The sequence below is a fragment of the Microcaecilia unicolor genome, chromosome 10 (genome assembly GCF_901765095.1).
Source record: "Microcaecilia unicolor chromosome 10, aMicUni1.1, whole genome shotgun sequence".
Classification (NCBI taxonomy): Eukaryota; Metazoa; Chordata; class Amphibia; order Gymnophiona; family Siphonopidae; genus Microcaecilia; species Microcaecilia unicolor.
Genome location: NC_044040.1, coordinates 91,162,998 through 91,181,285, shown reverse-complemented (window position 1 = coordinate 91,181,285; position 18,288 = coordinate 91,162,998). Strand labels below are relative to the sequence as shown.

At 44.6% G+C, this 18,288-nt stretch overlaps 1 protein-coding gene across 5 annotated transcripts in view; it reads right to left on the bottom strand.

Annotated features, from left to right (window-relative positions):
- Positions 1–18,288, bottom strand: part of WEE2 (WEE1 homolog 2) — a 455,705-nt gene that overhangs the window by 319,389 nt on the left and 118,028 nt on the right. For all 5 annotated transcript variants that reach the window (XM_030216446.1, XM_030216444.1, XM_030216449.1 and 2 more), the window contains one exon: positions 5,965–6,010. In XM_030216446.1, the coding sequence (XP_030072306.1) occupies positions 5,965–6,010 (46 nt within the window). The remainder of the gene's footprint in view (positions 1–5,964; positions 6,011–18,288) is intronic.

Sequence of the window (18,288 nt, the reverse complement as noted above, 5' to 3'; positions counted from 1 at the left end):
TGAATTAACAGAGCCATTTTCAGTGAAGGACCAGAATGAGTGATCGGTATTCAAGGAAGAGAGGTTGCAAAGGGCAAATGATGAATATTTGAGAAAAATACCAAAGAAACAGAATTAAGTGAAGGTGACCTTAGAGATCAGAGTTGAAGAATACCAGATAAGTAAGAAAGAAAATATAAGGCATTAAGTGATTGGACAAAATTAAGCTTCAGTATTCAGCCTGAGTACATCTTGTACTAGAACAGAATCTGACAGCTTCCGAAGGGGAGATAGAGAGAGACAGAGGGCCAGATACACTAAGGTCCTCGGAATAGCCCTTCCCTTACCGATTCCATAGCGAATTGGTAGGGAACGGCCATGCAGCAAGGAAATGGAATGCAAATGAGCTGCTCGTTGTAGCTCACTTGCATTCTCTATTCCCTCAGAAGCCAGTCGAGCATGCATAGAGCAGCCAAGCGTTATGCTGGCTGCTCTGCGCATGCCAAGGACGTTCTTCACTAAAAAAAAAAAAAAGGGACGTCTCTGACGAGCAGCCATGGACATCCTTCACTAAAAAAAAAAAAAAAAAAAAAAAAAAAAGTACAACGCGCTGTGATTGGTCTCAAGCAAAGAAACATTATAGACAGGACAGTTTCTACAGATGTTCTGAAAGAACCCACAAAACGCAAAATAGGGGGGGGGGGGGGGCCAAATAAAATCCCTAACATATAAGAAAGAAAGCACAACAGCAAGGACAGTCTCCGTTACCGCTTTCACCCACAGGAGCAACAGAACGACTGCTGCTGCAGCACGCGCTCATCCGCGCTCTTCCCCCTCAGCTCCCAGAGCAGGTACACGCGGCCACCTCTCCTGGATACCGTCAGCAACCACACCCTCCCCCCACTCGGGAGCGGTGCCTCCGGTTACAGAAGTTGTGACAGTTTCGGAGGAGAAGCTTTCATCCCCTCCCTCGGGTGCTTCCAGAGAGGCGGCGGTAGTTGCTGCCTCTGCCACTGGTGGAGGGAAGTTTACCGAGAAAACTTACATAAGAGGGAGCGGATTGAGGATGGAAACGGCCGCCTCACCTCGCGCCACTGACAGCAGCCCGGGACCGGTTACGCGGCGGCTGAGGTGCCACAGTTCCATCCGCAGCAGCGCAAGGACGTCCTTTTTTGGTCTTTTTGTGTTTTTGTGAGTGAAAGGACATCCAAGTTAGGCACTTTAAAAGGACGTCCCTGACGAGCTGTAAGGTTGGTATGTTTTTTTTTTCCTTCCGATTCCCTCAACAGCCCCAATGAGAGGTGCAGACCTCCCGTTAGGTTTTCCACAGTGAGGGGATCGGAAAACGGTAGTGCATCTCATTGTAATACGATTTAGACACATTATAATAGTAATTTGCTCATCTGCATTCCGTTTTCGTTAGCTGCTACTGTGATCGGACAATGCCCTTTTGTGAATGTCCTGGTTTACTACTTTTACGTTAAACTGGCTAGAACCAGTTTAAAACCCATGTTAATGGCTCGTTAAGTTTAGTGCATCTGGCCCAGAGACAGAGAGAAATTTTATTTTCCTTATACTGAAATTTGTACTGATATAATTAAGAATTCAATTTTCTGGAATACTGGGATAAAGAATTTTTATTGTAACCATTTACTCTAATAAATTTTAGCATTATTATAAGAGAGAAAAACTGAACTCTAGTGTTTTTCCTTTGCCAGAAGGGCTTGCCTTTTCAGTCTCTTCTGTTCAGCTCCCCCCCCCCCCTTTTTAGAGGTAAGACAGGAGTGCCCTATATACAGGTTTCTTTGTGGATGCGGATTGGGTCCTCTACTCTGACCTGCAGGCATTCCTGTGGATCAATGGGGTGTATTCCAGACAGTGTCCCCCCTTTGTTTGCGTTGTCTTTAGATCCCTTTATTCGAGAGGTAACCCAACATCCAGAAAGTAGTTCCAACATACCAACAAGTAGTTCCAAGTTCACCACTTTGGCTTTTGCAGATGATCTGCTGGTCCATCTTACCGAACCTTCATGATCCTTGTCCGTGTTCTTACAGCTGTTTCAAGAATTTGGCAACTTTGCTGGGCTCAAGCTCAAAAGTCCCTAGCATTACCATCTATGGAGGAGTTGCAAAAACAGTGCGGGCTAATTTCCCACTTTGATGGGATGAGACTCCTTTCCTTATTGGGGCATACAACTTTCTATGCAGCCGTCTAAATTATACCACTTAAATATCTCCCGTTTGTTGGAGGCGATGGCTGGGCCGTTGAAGACATGGCTATCTTTGCCACTTACGTTGCATGGTAGAATTCAGTTGTTTCGCATGCTAGAGTACCCAAAATGGCTTTATGTTATGCAACTAACACCTCTTCATATTCTTAAGATAGGAATAAAACTGATATATAAACTGTTGGGGCGATTTTGCTGGGGAGGCTCAAAATCTAAACTTCCATTACAACACATGCTGGGTTCCTGGAAGGAAGGAGGTATAGGTTTGCCCAACCTATGACATTATAATCAAGCTTATGGGTTTCATCATTTGGGCGACTGGTTTTTGGATAGACATGATTATACTCCACAACAGTTAGAGCTTGACTATTTTGCTCCATGTTATTTTTATTTTCTATTACAGGCCCCAAGGCCTATTGTTCCTTTGTCTTTCCAGAATAGTTTGTTGCGGGGTCCATTGCAGGAGATCTGGAGCGATATGACTAGGTATTGGAAAGTTGACCCACATACGTCTACGTCTGACATGCTGCCAATTTGTGGTAACTTGGATGTTCACTCCAGGTAATGAAAATGGCACTTTCAGGACATAGGTACGCATGGGTATTACGCAACTGGAGCATGTTTTGACTGATAGGGGTTCACTGCTGATTCTGGGGGCACTGGGTATTGGTATAGAGATCAATAATGCTCACGCATATAACCAAATACCTCACTACATTAGTCCTCCGAGTACTGAGGTTTTGGGATCTCGGCATAGTCAACACTTGAGACAATTTTTTGCTTTGGTGAAAGGAGATAGGCTTTCGGTCTCAGGTTTCTATACAGTGCTTGCTACCCTTTCCCTCCTGAAAGACAAAGAAGTTATCTGACTCCATTGGGCGCAGGATTTAGATAAATTCCAAAGAAAGGTTGGGCCTATCACCTTGACCTCCCAAATCCCCAATTTACAAGTGCAGATCTATGGGAATGCCAGTTTTAGATATTGCACAGGGCCTCTCTCACCAAAGTCCAAATTTTTAAAATGGGGGGGGGGGGGGGGGTACAGACACACCTCTGTGTACAGAGTGTCAGCACTGTCAGGGCTCATTCATTCTCTCTGGGATTGTCTCTAAGTGCAGGTGTTTGGGGCTGCTGTTTTTCAATATTTGGAAACTTTATTAGGCTCTCGCATTCCATTCTCCCCCCTTGGAGCTCTTTTACATATATATGAACTCTTTGCATTGCAGAGTACAGATGCACAGCAATTGATTCGCAAAGCCTGTATATTGGGTAAGCGTGTTATTCTGAGCCTCTGGAAAAGTGATTTGCCTCAAGATTACTGGCATTAGCATAATAAATTTCATGATCTGATGCTATTAGAATGGAGGGGAGCATGTCTGTCTCCAAGACGTAGAAAGCGCTTCCTCGCTATCTGGGGGCCTTATATGCACTCTCTGAATCCACGAAGGCGCAGTTTAGTGGTTAATTTCCTTTGAGGGCTTGGGGACCTATGATATTATACCACACAGTCTTTTTGTAAACTGATATTCTGTTATACACACAGTTTTGGTTTTTTTTTAATGAGATTGGGTATGGGTGGGAAGGGGGATGGAGGTGGGGAGGATGGGGTACCTTGAGTCAGCAGCAGCAGTGAAGATTTAGATTGGGGATTTTAGCTGCTCTCAGTTTGATGACTGTGTAAGTTTGTTGAATTCTACGTTTTGCATCATTACTGATTACAAACAATGAAGAAATGTAGGGTAAGTTTAATTTGGGTGTTAGTAATATAGTTTCCAAGCACATATAGTGGGATGGAGTAGGGATACTTGTAAAATATATGATGACCGATTATCTTTCTTTTTTTCTGCTGTACATTCTTCATATTTGAATCTTTGTGTACACATTTGACTAGATGTATTCCTTTGCAATGTCATCAATAAAAATGTTGAACTATAAAGTCCGCTATGGCAAATTTGTCACCTGCCTTATTTAAGCACTGGCAAGCTTTATGTTCTTTCTTGTTCTCGTCACTTAGATACACTTTAAGGCATCCTTTTGCTTTTAGATCCTCTCACCTATAATGGCAGTCATTGGGTCTTCCTTTAACCTTTTCTAATGTGTGGAATACATCTAGCCTGGCCTTCCAAGATGTTATTTTTATATGAGGCGTGGATGCTATCTGAATACTAACTTTGAAGCTGGAAATGTTTGAAGAGGCAACACAACAGAGCAAGAATATATCTGAGCTTTTTCTGCTACTGCCACTCAAGAACAGTTGTGCCCCAGCCATTCAACCTATTTTATTTAATAAATGGAAGCACCACAATGTGTTAACCTCTTCATGGCAGAACTGGGAGAGATATTTTTGAAAACATTTCAGACTAAACTCCTAAAATACTACCAGTATATTGATGACATTTTTATGATATAGACTAAGGGAGAAGAGACTCAATTTTACAGTTCTTTCAATACATAGTATCCTACAATCAAATCAAAATTGACTACGCCCCAGAAAAAGTCAACTTTCTAGAGACCACAGTTTCCATCAGCAAAGGCTATATACAAACATTTATATACAGGAAACCTAAGGACAGATGCAGCTACCTCCACAACTCCAGCTTCCACCCGTCACACACACAAAAAAATCCATTCTACACAGCCAAGCCACACGATACCACTGTATCTGCTCTGACCCAAGAGAAACACCTCAAAATCCTGACTGCACTACAAAGAAAAAGCCACAGAGAACAATCCCCCTTGTACTGACATACAATCCAGAGCTGGAAAAATCGAGATCATAGAAGATCTACAGCCACTATTCCAGGAGGATGAATTAATGAAAAAAATATTCCCAGCTCCACCAGTGCTGGCCTTCTGAAAGCCACCTAATTTGAAAACACAAATTAGTGAAAAGCAAGCTTCCACTACAAGCTCAGAGAGAGAGGAGGAGAATGGCACATGTCCCTGCAATATACCAAGCTGCAAAATGTGCTACACACTTCACAGGATCCCAGTGTCACTCAACATGGGAAAAATATTCAGCATAAGGAGATCATAAGGGGATCCTTTACATGCTTATCTTCAAATGTAGTATATATCATTCAATGCAAAACATGTGAAGGGTACTATATTGGAGAAACAAGCCAGATGCTAAAGACAAGGACCAATTTACATAGACATAATATTAATCAACACAATGCCAAACAGGATGTCACCTCCATGGGACAGCATTTTACAAAACCAGAACACTGCATCAATGATTTTATGGTGAGAACACAAAGTAAATTGTAATCCAGGAATGCAAGACCGTTGAAGTCAAAATGATGAAATATTTTGACACTCATCAGACAGGGCTCAAAGATCTGGGGTTTTTTACCCACTATAAACCATAAAATTATACTGCTTTGTCATCCTCTTAACACCCATCCATATCTCTTACCCACCCAGCTCTGTTTCCCACCTAACCCAGCCTACCTTCTTCCTGATTGTCATTAGAATGCTTTTGTTTTTCATTTATATATTTGACATTTGTCAACATTTGCTCATTCCTGATCTGAAGGGTTACCTTCAAAAGCTTATCAAAACAAGTAAGTTAGAACAATTATTCTATTTTCTTTTCTCTGTTTTGTTTTTTCCTATTTATTACCTTTAAAAGTGGACTAACATGGCTACCACACCACTTAAAGAAAACTAACACTATTCTACTTTAGAACAAGGCATTGATTAGCCTGCAGCAGACCCTGTCAACTTCCCAGCCACAACGTGAATAAAAGTCATACCTTACATGGTAGAAGTATCTCATTCTCAATCACACCTGCAGCTCTCCTGAAAAAAAAACAAAAATTATTTTGCCGGCTCTGCCTATGACAAATCCCAAGTTATGTTGATATGTATTTTAGCTTGCTTATCTATTGAAAATTACACAGGAAGTCCTTGTCTTTCAAGGGTATTACAATGAGATGCTCTGGTAATGTCTGAGTAGGATGCCACAAAACTATCTTCTAGCCTCTTTGTTTTACATTTATAACAAAGAATCATACAGCTTCCTGTTTTAATAGGCAACAATGCTGAATAATTGTTCTTATAAATAAAACTGCACTAGAAGTGAAATTTTAGTTTGAGTGTTGTCAATAAGAAATCAAATCAGATATATGTTGCATGTGGTTACTTTATAGCTACATGCAATGCTAAATTATCCACCAAGAAAAAATTACCTATACATCCTTGAAAGGCTAGATATAGTCAGTTTGTGGCAAGCATACATTCATTTACAGAGATAGGGGCCTTCTCTTTTTAGATGGCCCCATCTTTGTAAATCATAACTCTAACATGAAGACTTCTGATAACCTGCTAGGAAATCCAAGGAAATCTCCTGGTTGAAGTAAAAAAATAAGGTACTTTAACATCTACAGGCTTAGGTAAATTAAATTGGTACAAAAGACCTGGTTTCTGAAGCATGTATTACCTTGGAATACAAGGGGTCTCAGTATGTTGGGAGGGAGGAGGGGAAAATTCCACTAGTCTATCCTAAACATGAGGAAGAGCTGAGAAAATACAGGCTACAATGCCCATTCACTTTCTCTCATTTTCTGCAAGTTACATTATAACTACTGAGATACATATTTCATATTGCAGGATATATGGTATCAGTGGTTAAATTCCACTCTTTCAATCACACAAATACAAAATGGTGGAAGGCTCACAATCAATTGGATTTTGTACCTGAGGAAATGGTGGTTAAACAGATTTGACCAAGATCACAAGGAGTGGCAGGATTTAAACACTAGCTTCCCTGCTTCTCAGCCCAGTCCTTAGGGCAGACCCAGTCAATTGGGTTTTCAAGATATCATAAATTATCATACATGAGAGAGAGATTTGCATACTTAGAACATGCAAATCTCTTACATATTTATTTCAGATATACTGAAAACCTGACTGGCTGGGTGTGCCTTGAGGACTGGGTTGAGAAGCACTACTCCTCCTCCACTTATTGCTAAGCAACTCCATCTTTCCAATGTTTTTACTCTGGTAATGCAACAAAGGTATTAACTGCTTCCAAAAAGCAAAAGTAGATTTCTCTTTGCTCAAAATGGCATCCACCAGACAAGGCTTAAAGATCTGATTTTCTATCCATTATAAACCATAAAATTATACTGCTTTACTCACCCTATAATCACTCATCCATATCTCACAATCTCTCACCCACACAGTTCTCCCTGTTTCTCACCTAACCCACATCCACCCTCTTCCTCCAAGACTCATTGGAATGCTTGTGTGTAGCGATGAAGCTACAATGTAGTAAATTTAAAATGAATCACAGAAAAGTTTTCACTCAATGTGTAATTAAACTCTGGAATTCGTTGTCAGAGAATGTGGTAAAAGCGGTTAGCTTAGCGGAGTTTAAAAAAAGGTTTGGACGGCTTCCTAAAGGAAAAGTCCATAGACAGTTATTAAATGGACTTGGGGAAAATCCACTATTTCTGGGATAAGCAGTATAAAATGTTTTGTATTTTGGGGGGATCTTGCCAGGTATTTGTGACCTGGATTGGCCACTGTGGAAACAGGATGCTGGGCTTGATGGACCTTTGGTCTGTCCCAGCATGGCAATAGTTATGTACCTGTAGAAGGTATTCTCCGAGGACAGCAGGCTTTATGTTATCACATGAAGGTGATGCCGATCCGCATCACCTGGTTCCGCATTTGCCATAGCTAAAAGAGAACTTTGTAGAGCTCAAGCCATGCTCCACCGTGCATGCGCCAGTGCCTTCCCGCCCATCGTGCGAACACTGTCTCCTCAGTTTTATACAAAAGCAAAAAATAAGTAAAAAGAACAAAGGAAACAACACCAATGGGAGGTGGGCAGGATTGTAAGAATATAAATCCTGCTGTCCTTGGAGAACACCTGCTACAAATAAGTATCTTTGCTTTTTCCAAGGTCAAGCAGGCCTCCAAATTCTCACAAATAGGGAATCCCTAGCATCCAAACGCACCCAAAACAACAAACATTGGTCAACTGGGCCTCGCAACAGTGAGAAAATAAAAAAGATTAACCTGAAAATATATACAATCTGAATGAGTGTGCAGCCTGGAACAGAATAAAATGGGCCTAGGATGGTGGAGTTGGATTCTAAACCCTGAACAGATTCTGCAACACTGCCTGCCCGAACCAACTATCGCATTGGGTATCCAGCTCAAAGCAGTAGTGTGATGTGAATGTGTGGACCGAAGCCCACGTCGCAGCCTTGCAAATTTCTTCAATGGAGGCAAACCTTAAATGGGCTACCAACGTGGCCATGGCTCTGACATTATGAGACGTGACATGACCCTCCAAGGCCTAGAACACAAAGGTATTAGATATTGCTGTCTCAAAATGGCCACATAGAAGGAAGCTCCAAATAGAGCTCCTGGCCCCTAGCAGAGGCCAGACACCCTAACCGAGCGCATCCAACAGGTGGGGGAGCTAACAGGAAAACAAACCTGATATGGGAAATGTCCAAACGGCGACCCGTAAGCAGCGACAGCCCAGATTACCATAACCGCACTGGATCAAACATGTGGCCACCGATGCCGACTCCTCGAACTGCAGAACACCTCCAAGCAGCACGTCACTCACCCCCCAACTAAGCCCTCATGCCACTCGCTTGCCTTCGATACCGCTCAGAGACCCACAACACCCATGGATGACACCGAACTGCGGCTGGAACTCCCAGGAAAAGAAGAAACTGGGGCTGGAAAAAACCACCCAACCGCAGAGGGAGTAGAGGCCTGACCGCCTGAACTTCCCAGCCATAGCAAACACGTGGCTGCCGACATCTACGACCACCAATGGCAGCACCCGATCTGGGACCACCACAGCGCCATCGACTGAGGCTCACAAACACTGAGTCACAGACTCCCAGGATCCAGTCAACAGCACTGCTCCACCAAGACTAATTCAGGCCTTCCCCCCAGTGGAGAAAGACCGGCCCTGCTTAGTGGAGCCAGAACCTAAGCAAGTGCGGGGCCCTGTGCAGACCAATTTGGTGGGGCCCCATCCTAGCCCCACCCCCACCCCATTGATGATAATATTCAATTTTTAGAAAATTTTTTATTTATGAAATTTCAAATAAAGACAAATGAAGCTAAACTTGTACAGAAAAACTGATTTAAATAATAAGCACAATGCTATCATGAACCCCCCCCCCCCCTCCCCAGAAATTATTCAGTTCAAGTCCACTACAATTAGTAGTTCCAATTCTCATAACCCGGGGGGGGGGGGGGGGGGGTCAGAGGTGCGGACACACAATCTCTCCACTGCAAAACACTATACACAAACTTGTGCAAACACACACTCATAACCTTACCAAACCATAAAAGCACTAATTCCAAGGACAGGACGAGCACAACCTTATGCGTGGAAAGGCAGAACTGTAATTACACCAGGCTCTAAAACACCAATACACTACCTCGTGAAAAAAACAAAACAAAAAGGGCTGCAAATGCTACACGCTAGCAGGATACTGCACCTTGACCACACATGGCACAACAGATATGAAGGCAAAATACTGAACTGGAAAGTTACCTCAAGAAGTCAGACTCAGCATGCAGCAATACTAGACAAATTGAAACTTACATGCAAAATATCACAGATGCACATTTCCAAAAGCTGACATATTCCAATTAATAAATTCTGAATAAAATACTTTTTTCTACCTTTGTTGTCTGATCATTTGGTTTTTCTATTCGCTTTGGTCCCAAAGTGTCTTCTGTTTTATGCAGTTTCTTCTTTCCATTTGATATTTTTTCTCTCACCATGTCCACCATCCTCCTGTGTCCTTATGTGTCCTGTCTACCATCTGTAGCCCTGTCCCTATCCTTTCTCCAGTTTCAGCATCTGCCTTCAAAGTGTTCCAATCCAACCCTTAAATTCAGCAATTTCCCCTCCATGCATATCCAGCATTTCTCCTCCCTCCCCTCCATGTCCAGCAATTCCCCTCTCTCCCTGAGCCCTGCCCTCCCATCCATGCTCCTCTGTCCCCTGTTCCCTCCATTCATCCCTATCCAGCAATTCCCCTCTCTCCCTGAGCCCTGCCCTCCCATCCATGCTCCTCTGTCCCCTGCCCCCTCCATTCATCCCTATCCAGCAATTCCCCTCTCTCCCTGAGCCCTGCCCTCCCATCCATGCTCCTCTGTCCCCTGCCCCCTCCATTCATCCCTATCCAGCAATTCCCCTCTCTCCCTGAGCCGTCCTGCAATCCATATCCATCCATGCTCCTCTGTCCCCTGCCCCCTCCATTCATCCCTATCCAGTAATTCCCCTCTCTCCCTGAGCCCTGTCCTGCAATCCATATCCATCCATGCCCCTCTGTCCCCTGCCCCCTCCATTCATCCCTATCCAGCAATTCCCCTCTCTCCCTGAGCCCTGCCATCCATGTCCAGGTCCTCTCTCCCTTGTCCTCCCGCTCCCATGTCCAACTGCCTGCCCGCCCTGGCACCCTCTTCCCCCAACCAAGGATCCTGACCTCCGAGTCCGCACGGACAGCAGCGTCACTGAAAGCGCTCCTCCCCTCCCGAGTCCCGACGTCTCTAGCAGAAGCTTCCTGATTTGTTCATTCTCTGAGAATGAATGAATCAGGATTCAGGAAGCTTCTGCTAGAGACCTCGGGGGAACTCGGGAGGGGAGGAGCGCTTTCAGTGATACTGCTGTCCATGCAGTCGGATTCCGGCGACGGAGGTTAGGTAAATTTAAAAGAAAAATGATCCTTGGGGGGAGAAGAGGGCGCCAGGGTGGGCAGATAAGTGGCGGTAAGCATGGTGCGCGGCGCCCTCCAGGTTGGCGCCCCCCCTGCCATGCTTACCTTGCTTGTTGCTTACCGTATCAGATTGGCCCTGAGAGGAGGCTGACTGAGGCGCGCCGCGCGGGGGCCCCCCTAAGCGCAGGGCCCTATGCGGCCGCCTTGGCCTAAGACCAGCCCTGCCACTAAGACTGACTCAGGCCCTCCCTCCAGTGGAGAAAGGCTCCCGGCAAGCCGAAGTCCTCCCCAGCGGTGTCTCCATCTCCTTGTGCACTGCATTGCACAACATGCATGAAGTGAAGCCGACTCCAGAGAGGAGCGAATCTGCTGCTTACAAGAGGGTGAACTCCTCCCGGAACCACGACTCCCCCAGCAGAGGAAAAACCTCCTGAATGCCAAGGTGAGGCACGAGAGAGCAACAACGCTGATTTCGGCAGGTCAGTTGGCACTAAAGCAGCTGATCTGGGAGACCAGCTCTGGCAGCTCTAACTATCCCAGCTGTATTTCCATGCCATGACTGCCCCAGTTGTCAAACTTTGATGCATAAACATGTTTGGACCCAGTCTGATAAGGGAAGTGTGTGAGTTATAGATATTTTTAGGTTATGGAAGCTTGGCTATTTTCTGAAGACGACCCATGAATCAATGAACTAACTCCCACAGGATATAAAACTATCACACTATCCCGAAACAGGAAAAAAAGGAGCATTGCCCTCATAAAAAGACATACTCAATGTCTTGCTTACAGACTCATTCCTAACTCCAGATCTAGAGATCTTTGCATGCCATCTCAAAGACTCTGCATCAAAAGACTATAACATGCATACTATGCTACAGTCCACCCAAGAAATGGCCTAAAGCATACCCACAATTCTGTTAATTTGTCTCAAAAAAACTCAATTGAAAGTTCCTATACTCTACTACTAGGCAACACATGTACATTTACAAAACCTGTCAGACAACAGATCTGATCTCTGTGCTTTCCTGTCCTCCATAAACTATATGATACCTTCCCCCAAACCAACACATAGTAAAGGTCACCAACTAAATCTAGTGACCTTCAATGACAATGGAACCATGAACCAGACTATCAATCTATCAGATGTATGCTGGGAAGAATCACTATGGTCTGATCACTACAGATGTTCATTTATAATCAACTGGAACAACTTCAAGAATAAATCCAACCCACAAGAACAACACATCATATCCAGAGGGAGAATAGAACCCAACTCCTTCTGGGATGCTGTACTACTAAAACTGCTGGAAGACAGAATACTCAATCTTGAGAATGACTGGTTGAAAATCGGCCTTGATATCCTGGATGAAATAGCACCCCTCCATTCCAAAACTAAATTGATATGGAAGAGTGACAGATGATTCACTCCAGACATTCTAAAATATGAATGCAGAAAATGAACACAAATGGATTAAAGAAAAATCCAATTGATCAAGGGACAACTGGTAAGCAGCAATCCATTACTACAAAAAAACTACAACTTTAGCCAGAAAAACACAGTAATAGGAGTTGATCCAAAAAGGGGGAAGTAATATGAAACAACTGTTATCCATTGTCAACTCACCCACTCACCATTTAGAACTGAAAAGGTGTTAGCAGAATATAAGCCCTAATTTAATGTAATACAATATTGGCGTCTTAATGAGGCGATTCTACAAAGCCCTTCTAATGTGAGTCTGTTGGAGAAAGACATCTTGGAATATATACAACATAATGATACAGGAGAGGTTGACTCACTGACCTTGTGGGAGGGTCACAAGGGGAAAAATTATTACGTTGGAGGCCCATTTAAAAAGACACAGAAGGAAACTGTGGAACGGAATCTCCGCGTGTGCATAGTCGTACTGAGGATGGTGATCTCCACACTCTCTGGATAGAGCCCCGTGTATTGCAGATGTAGCTGCCAAACTGCAACAAGTGCAGCAGACGTACTATGAATTTAGTAACAAAGCGAGTCACCTCTTGGCTCATAAAGTACAACAAAAAGAGTAGCTCAGTCACATATGAGCTCCATCTGAGATTATACTGGGGCTCTCTGTACCAGGAAGGCAGGAGGTATACGGGATGCATTTACAAGGTATTATGAGCATTTGTATACTCCTGTCTCCCCCATGGAGGAGGACATTTAGTCATACCTGACCACTCTGATATACCCAGAATCTTGACCTCAGAAAGTGACCATATCTCTCACCCAATTGAACCGGAGGACATCATATGGGCTATTAAAAATCTGTATGCTGGCAAGGCCCCTGGACCAGATGGGTTTACCGATAAATATAAGTGTTTTGGGAAACATCTGGCTCCATGGGGTGTCTTCCAGACTCTTGGAAATAGGCGGCTATCACAGTGCTCCCCAAACCGGGGAACGATCTCTTGTTGTGTGAATTCTACCGACCCATATCTTTATTGAACACAGATTAGAAAAGTTTTGCTAAAATACTTGCACAGCAAGTTCAACATGTGCTGCCCTTCCTGATACATGTAGATTAATCTGGTTTTGTGGTCAGATGGCAAACCTATGAATGTTTGCAGAGCTATTCAACAAGCGCACTTAACTAAGGTCCTGATGTTACTCTTGTCAATGGATGCTAAAAAAGGTATTTGACAGGGTTCATTGGCTTTTTTGTTTTTTATTTATTACCTTGCACACAATGGGGTTTGCTAGGTGGTTCCCTACTTGGCTAACTCAGATCTATGCACGACCTGCAGCTTGTATTAAAATAGTACCTATACTACCTCCTTTTCATTGTATAGAGAGCCCCCATCACGGTTGTGCGCTATCCCCGTTGTTTGCTATGGTAATTGAACCCTTGACGCAATCTATATGTCAACACATGGGTGTTGTCTACAGACCCCCCCCCCCCCCCCCCCCGACAATTAGAGAAACTAGATAAAGATCTGATCGCAGATATTCAAAACTTAGGAAAGAAAAAAAGAGGTTCTGTTAATGGGAGATTTCAATCTGCCGGATGTAGATTGGAAGGTTCCGTCTGCGAAATCGGAAAGAAGTAGAGAGATCGTGGATGCTTTCCAAAGTGCTCTGCTCAGACAAACTGTAACGGAACCCACAAGGGAGGGAGCGACGCTGGATCTGCTGCTCACAAATGGGGATAGTATGTCAAATGTCCGAGTGGGTGCACACCTGGGCAGCAGCGACCAGTTTGGTTTCATATGACAGCTGAAGTGGAGGGCAGCCACTCTAAACTCAAAGTCCTGGATTTCAAGCGTGCTGACTTTAGTAAAATGGGGGAATACCTGAGGAAGGAGATGATGGGCTGGGAGGACGCACAAGAAGTGGAAGGACAGTGGTCCAGGCTGAAAGAAGTAATAAATAGGGCCACAGACTTTTATGTAAGGAGAGTAAATAAAAGCAAGAGAAAAAGGAAACCAATACGGTTCTCTAAGCAAGTGGCTGAGAAAATAAAAGCTAAAGAGTTGGCGTTCCAGAAATATAGAAAATCTGAAGAAGAGGAACACGGGGAGGAATACCGGATGAAATTGAAAGAAGCCAAGAGAGCGGTACGTCTCGCAAAGGCGCAAGCAGAAGAACAAATGGCTAGAAAGGTAAGGAGGGGTGACAAAAATTTCTTCAGGTATATTAGTGAAAGGAGAATGACTAAAAAGGGAATTACGAGACTAAAAGATACAGCAAAACGCCATGTAGATAATGATGAAAAAAAAGCCAATTTGCTAAATAGATACTTTTGTTCTATTTTCACTGAAGAAAATCCTGGAGAAGGACCACGAGGGACTGGCAAAAGTACACCTGAAAATGGAGTGGATAGAGCACCGTTCACGGAACAGAGTGTGTATCAACAACTTGGAAAGCTAAAGGTGGACAAAGCCATGGGACCGGACGGGATCCACCCCAGAATATTGAGGGAGCTCAGAGAGGTTCTGACGGGTCCTCTTAAAGATTTGTTTAATAAATCCTTGGAGACGGGAGAGGTTCTGAGGGATTGGAGAACGGCGGACGTGGTCCCTCTTCACAAAAGTGGTGATAGGGAAGAAGCTGGAAACTACAGGCCGGTAAGCCTCACTTCGGTTTTTGGAAAAGTAATGGAAGCGATGCTGAAGGAAAGGATAGTGAATTTCCTGGAAGCCAATAAGTTGCAAGATCTGAGACATGGTTTTTACCAGAGGGAAATCGTGCCAAACGAATCTCATTGAATTCTTTGATTGGGTAACTGGAGAATTGAATCATCGACATGCTATAGTAGTAATCTACTTAGATTTTAGCAAAGCTTTTGACACGGCTCCCCACAGGAGGCTCTTAAATAAACTCGATGGGCTGAAGATAGGTCCCAAAGTGGTGAACTGGATTAGGAACTGGTTGACGGACAGACGACAGAGGGTGGTGGTAAATGGAGTTCGCTCGGAGGGAAAGGTGAGTAGTAGAGTGCCTCAGGGATCAGTGCCGGGGCCCATTCTGTTCAATATATTTGTGAGTGACATTGCCGAAGGGTTAGAAGGTAAAGTTTGCCTATTTGCGGATGATACCAAGATTTGCAACAGAGTGGACACCAGGGAGTAGAATGCATGAAAAAGGATCTGAGGAAGCTAGAAGAATGGTCTAAGGTTTGGCAATTAAAATTTAATGCAAAGAAATGCAAAGTGATGCACTTAGGGAGTAGAAACCCACGAGAGACTCATGTGTTAGGCGGTGAAAGTCTGATAGATACTGAGGGGGAGAGGGATCTTGGAGTGATAGTATCCGAGGATCTGAAGGCGACGAAACAGTGTGATAAGGCGGTGGCCGTATCGAGAAGGTTGCTAGGCTGTATAGAGAGAGGTGTGATCAGCAGAAGAAAGGAAGTGTTGATGCCCCTGTACAAATTGTTGGTGAGGCCCCACCTGGAGTATTGTGTTCAGTTTTGGAGGCCTTACCTTGCGAAGGATGTTAAAAAAATAGAAGCGGTGCAAAGAAAAGCTACGAGAATGGTATGGCATTTGCGTTCCAAGACGTATGAAGAGAGACTTGCTGACCTGAACATGTATACCCTGGAGGAAAGGAGGAACAGGGGTGATATGATACAGACGTTCAAATATTTGAAAGGTATTAATCCACAAACAAATCTTCTCCAGAGATGGGTAGGCGGTAGAACGAGAGGACATGAAATGAGATTGAAGGGGGGCAGACTCAGGAAAGAGGTCAGGAAGTATTTTTTCACAAAGAGGGTGGTGGATGCTTGGAATGCCCTCCCACGGGAGGTGGTGGAGATGAAAACGGTAACGGAATTCAAACCTGCGTGGGATATACATAAAGGAATCCTGTGCAGGAGGAATGGCTCCTCAGAAGCTTAGCCGAAATTGGGTGGCGGAGCAGGTGGGGGGATGAGGGGTTGGTGGTTGGGAGGGGTTGGTGGTTGGGAGGAGAGGATAGTGGAGGGCAGACTTATACGGTCTGTGCCAGAGCCGGTGATGGGAGGCGGGACTGGTGGTTGGGAGGCGGGGAATCCTGCTGGGCAGACTTATACGGTCTGTGCCCTGAAAAAGACAGGTACAAATCAAGGTAAGGTATACACATATGAATTTATCCTGTTGGGCAGACTGGATGGACCATACAGGTCTTTTTCTGCTGTCATTTACTATGTTACTATGTAACACCCCAATATCATGGGGTTGAGCTGGGGAGGAGAGGAATTTAAGTTGCAACCTTTAGCTGATAATGTTCTCCTCACCCTTACCAATCCTGAACAATCTGTATTACATTTAGAGGGGGAGAAGCAATGCTACGATTCCCTGTCGGGCTTTAAAATTAATATGACAAAATCAGAAATTCTAAATATCACCTTGCCTAAGGAATTAATGCTTGCATTGCAGAGTAGATATTCCTACAAATGGGCTCCCCATCATATACGATATCTTGGGTGGGGGGGGGGGGTAGAATTGACTTCTAATGTTTTAAATCTATACACCACTAACCTTCCTATTAAACTGGAGGAACTGTTTGGAGTTCTTTATAACGGGAGAGTCTTAATATCTCCTGGTTGGGATCAATAAATGCCATTAAAATGATGCTTTTACCAAAGTTATTAATTTATGGCCATACCTTTCAACATTCCCAGGACTTTTTTCAAGTGTTTGCATAGAAAGGTCTTTCATTATATTTGGAATAAATGCCCCCTAGGGTACGGGCTACAGCTATGCATTATCCTAAAAAGCTGGGTGGGATGGCTGTGCCATATTTTTTTTCTTTATTATCAAGCTGCACAGCTTCGTATCCTGACAGAGTCGATGACACATTTGGCTAAAGTATGGGTAAAAATGGAGCAAAGATGGATGGGGTCAGTTCCACTAAGGGCTGTCCCATGGCTCACTAAGACGGAACTTCTAGAATGGTTGGAATGGTCTTAGGAGTATGGGGGTCCCCTTTCACACATGGTACGTTATACGGCAGAAGTGTCGCGTCTCTCGCGCTTGCCGCGCTCTCGAGGACCTTGGCATACCTTCAGGCTTCTTCCCCGGGAGCGCGGGGTTTGTGAGTCCATAGGCCACTACCGTGGAGCGGCAGTGGCAGGCAAAATCACCTTCCAGGTAGAGATGAAACAAGACTGGCCCGGAACCCCGGACTGGAGTTCTACACCGGAACACTCGGAACTGGAACGCACCGGACGGGTGCGCACTGGAGTGGGGCCCGCTGGACTGGACACACTGGAGTGGCCCCACTGGACTGGAACATACAGGAGTGAAACCCGCTGGACTGGAACACACTGGAGCGGAACCCGCGGAACTGGAACACCCTGGACCTAGGCTTCACCTACACTTGACTGCCTTTCCCCGAGGGTTGAGCCCTCAGGTTCTGGCAGCCGGTAGGACTTACAGGAACAGCAGGAATGAAGATCCAGAAGTGCCCCCTGGCACCTAGGCGAAGGCAAGGCAGACAAGCAGGGACTGTCCGGGTTCTGGCAGTCGGCAGGATTCAACACAATGACTAGTAAACTGTACCCAGGCTAATAGGAACGCTATACCCAGGCAAACCAGTCATACACAGGAACATACACAGAGCAAACTCAGGAGACTTGGAAGGCTATACACCAGCTAACAACTAAGCTGTGCCCAAGCTAACAAGTCATGCACTGGAAACAAACGCAGAACACTAGCAAAGCTTTACACAGGCTACAAGCCAGACGGTGCCTAAGCTGGCTAGTCTGCACTAGGAACAAACACAGAGAACTAGCAGAGCTATGCACAGGCTACAAGCCAGACGGTGCCTAAGCTGGCTAGTCTGCACTAGGAACAAACGCAGTCTTGGGATAGTGGCTAGCAAGGGCGGCTAGTCTAACACTAGGAACAAACGCAGTCTTGGGA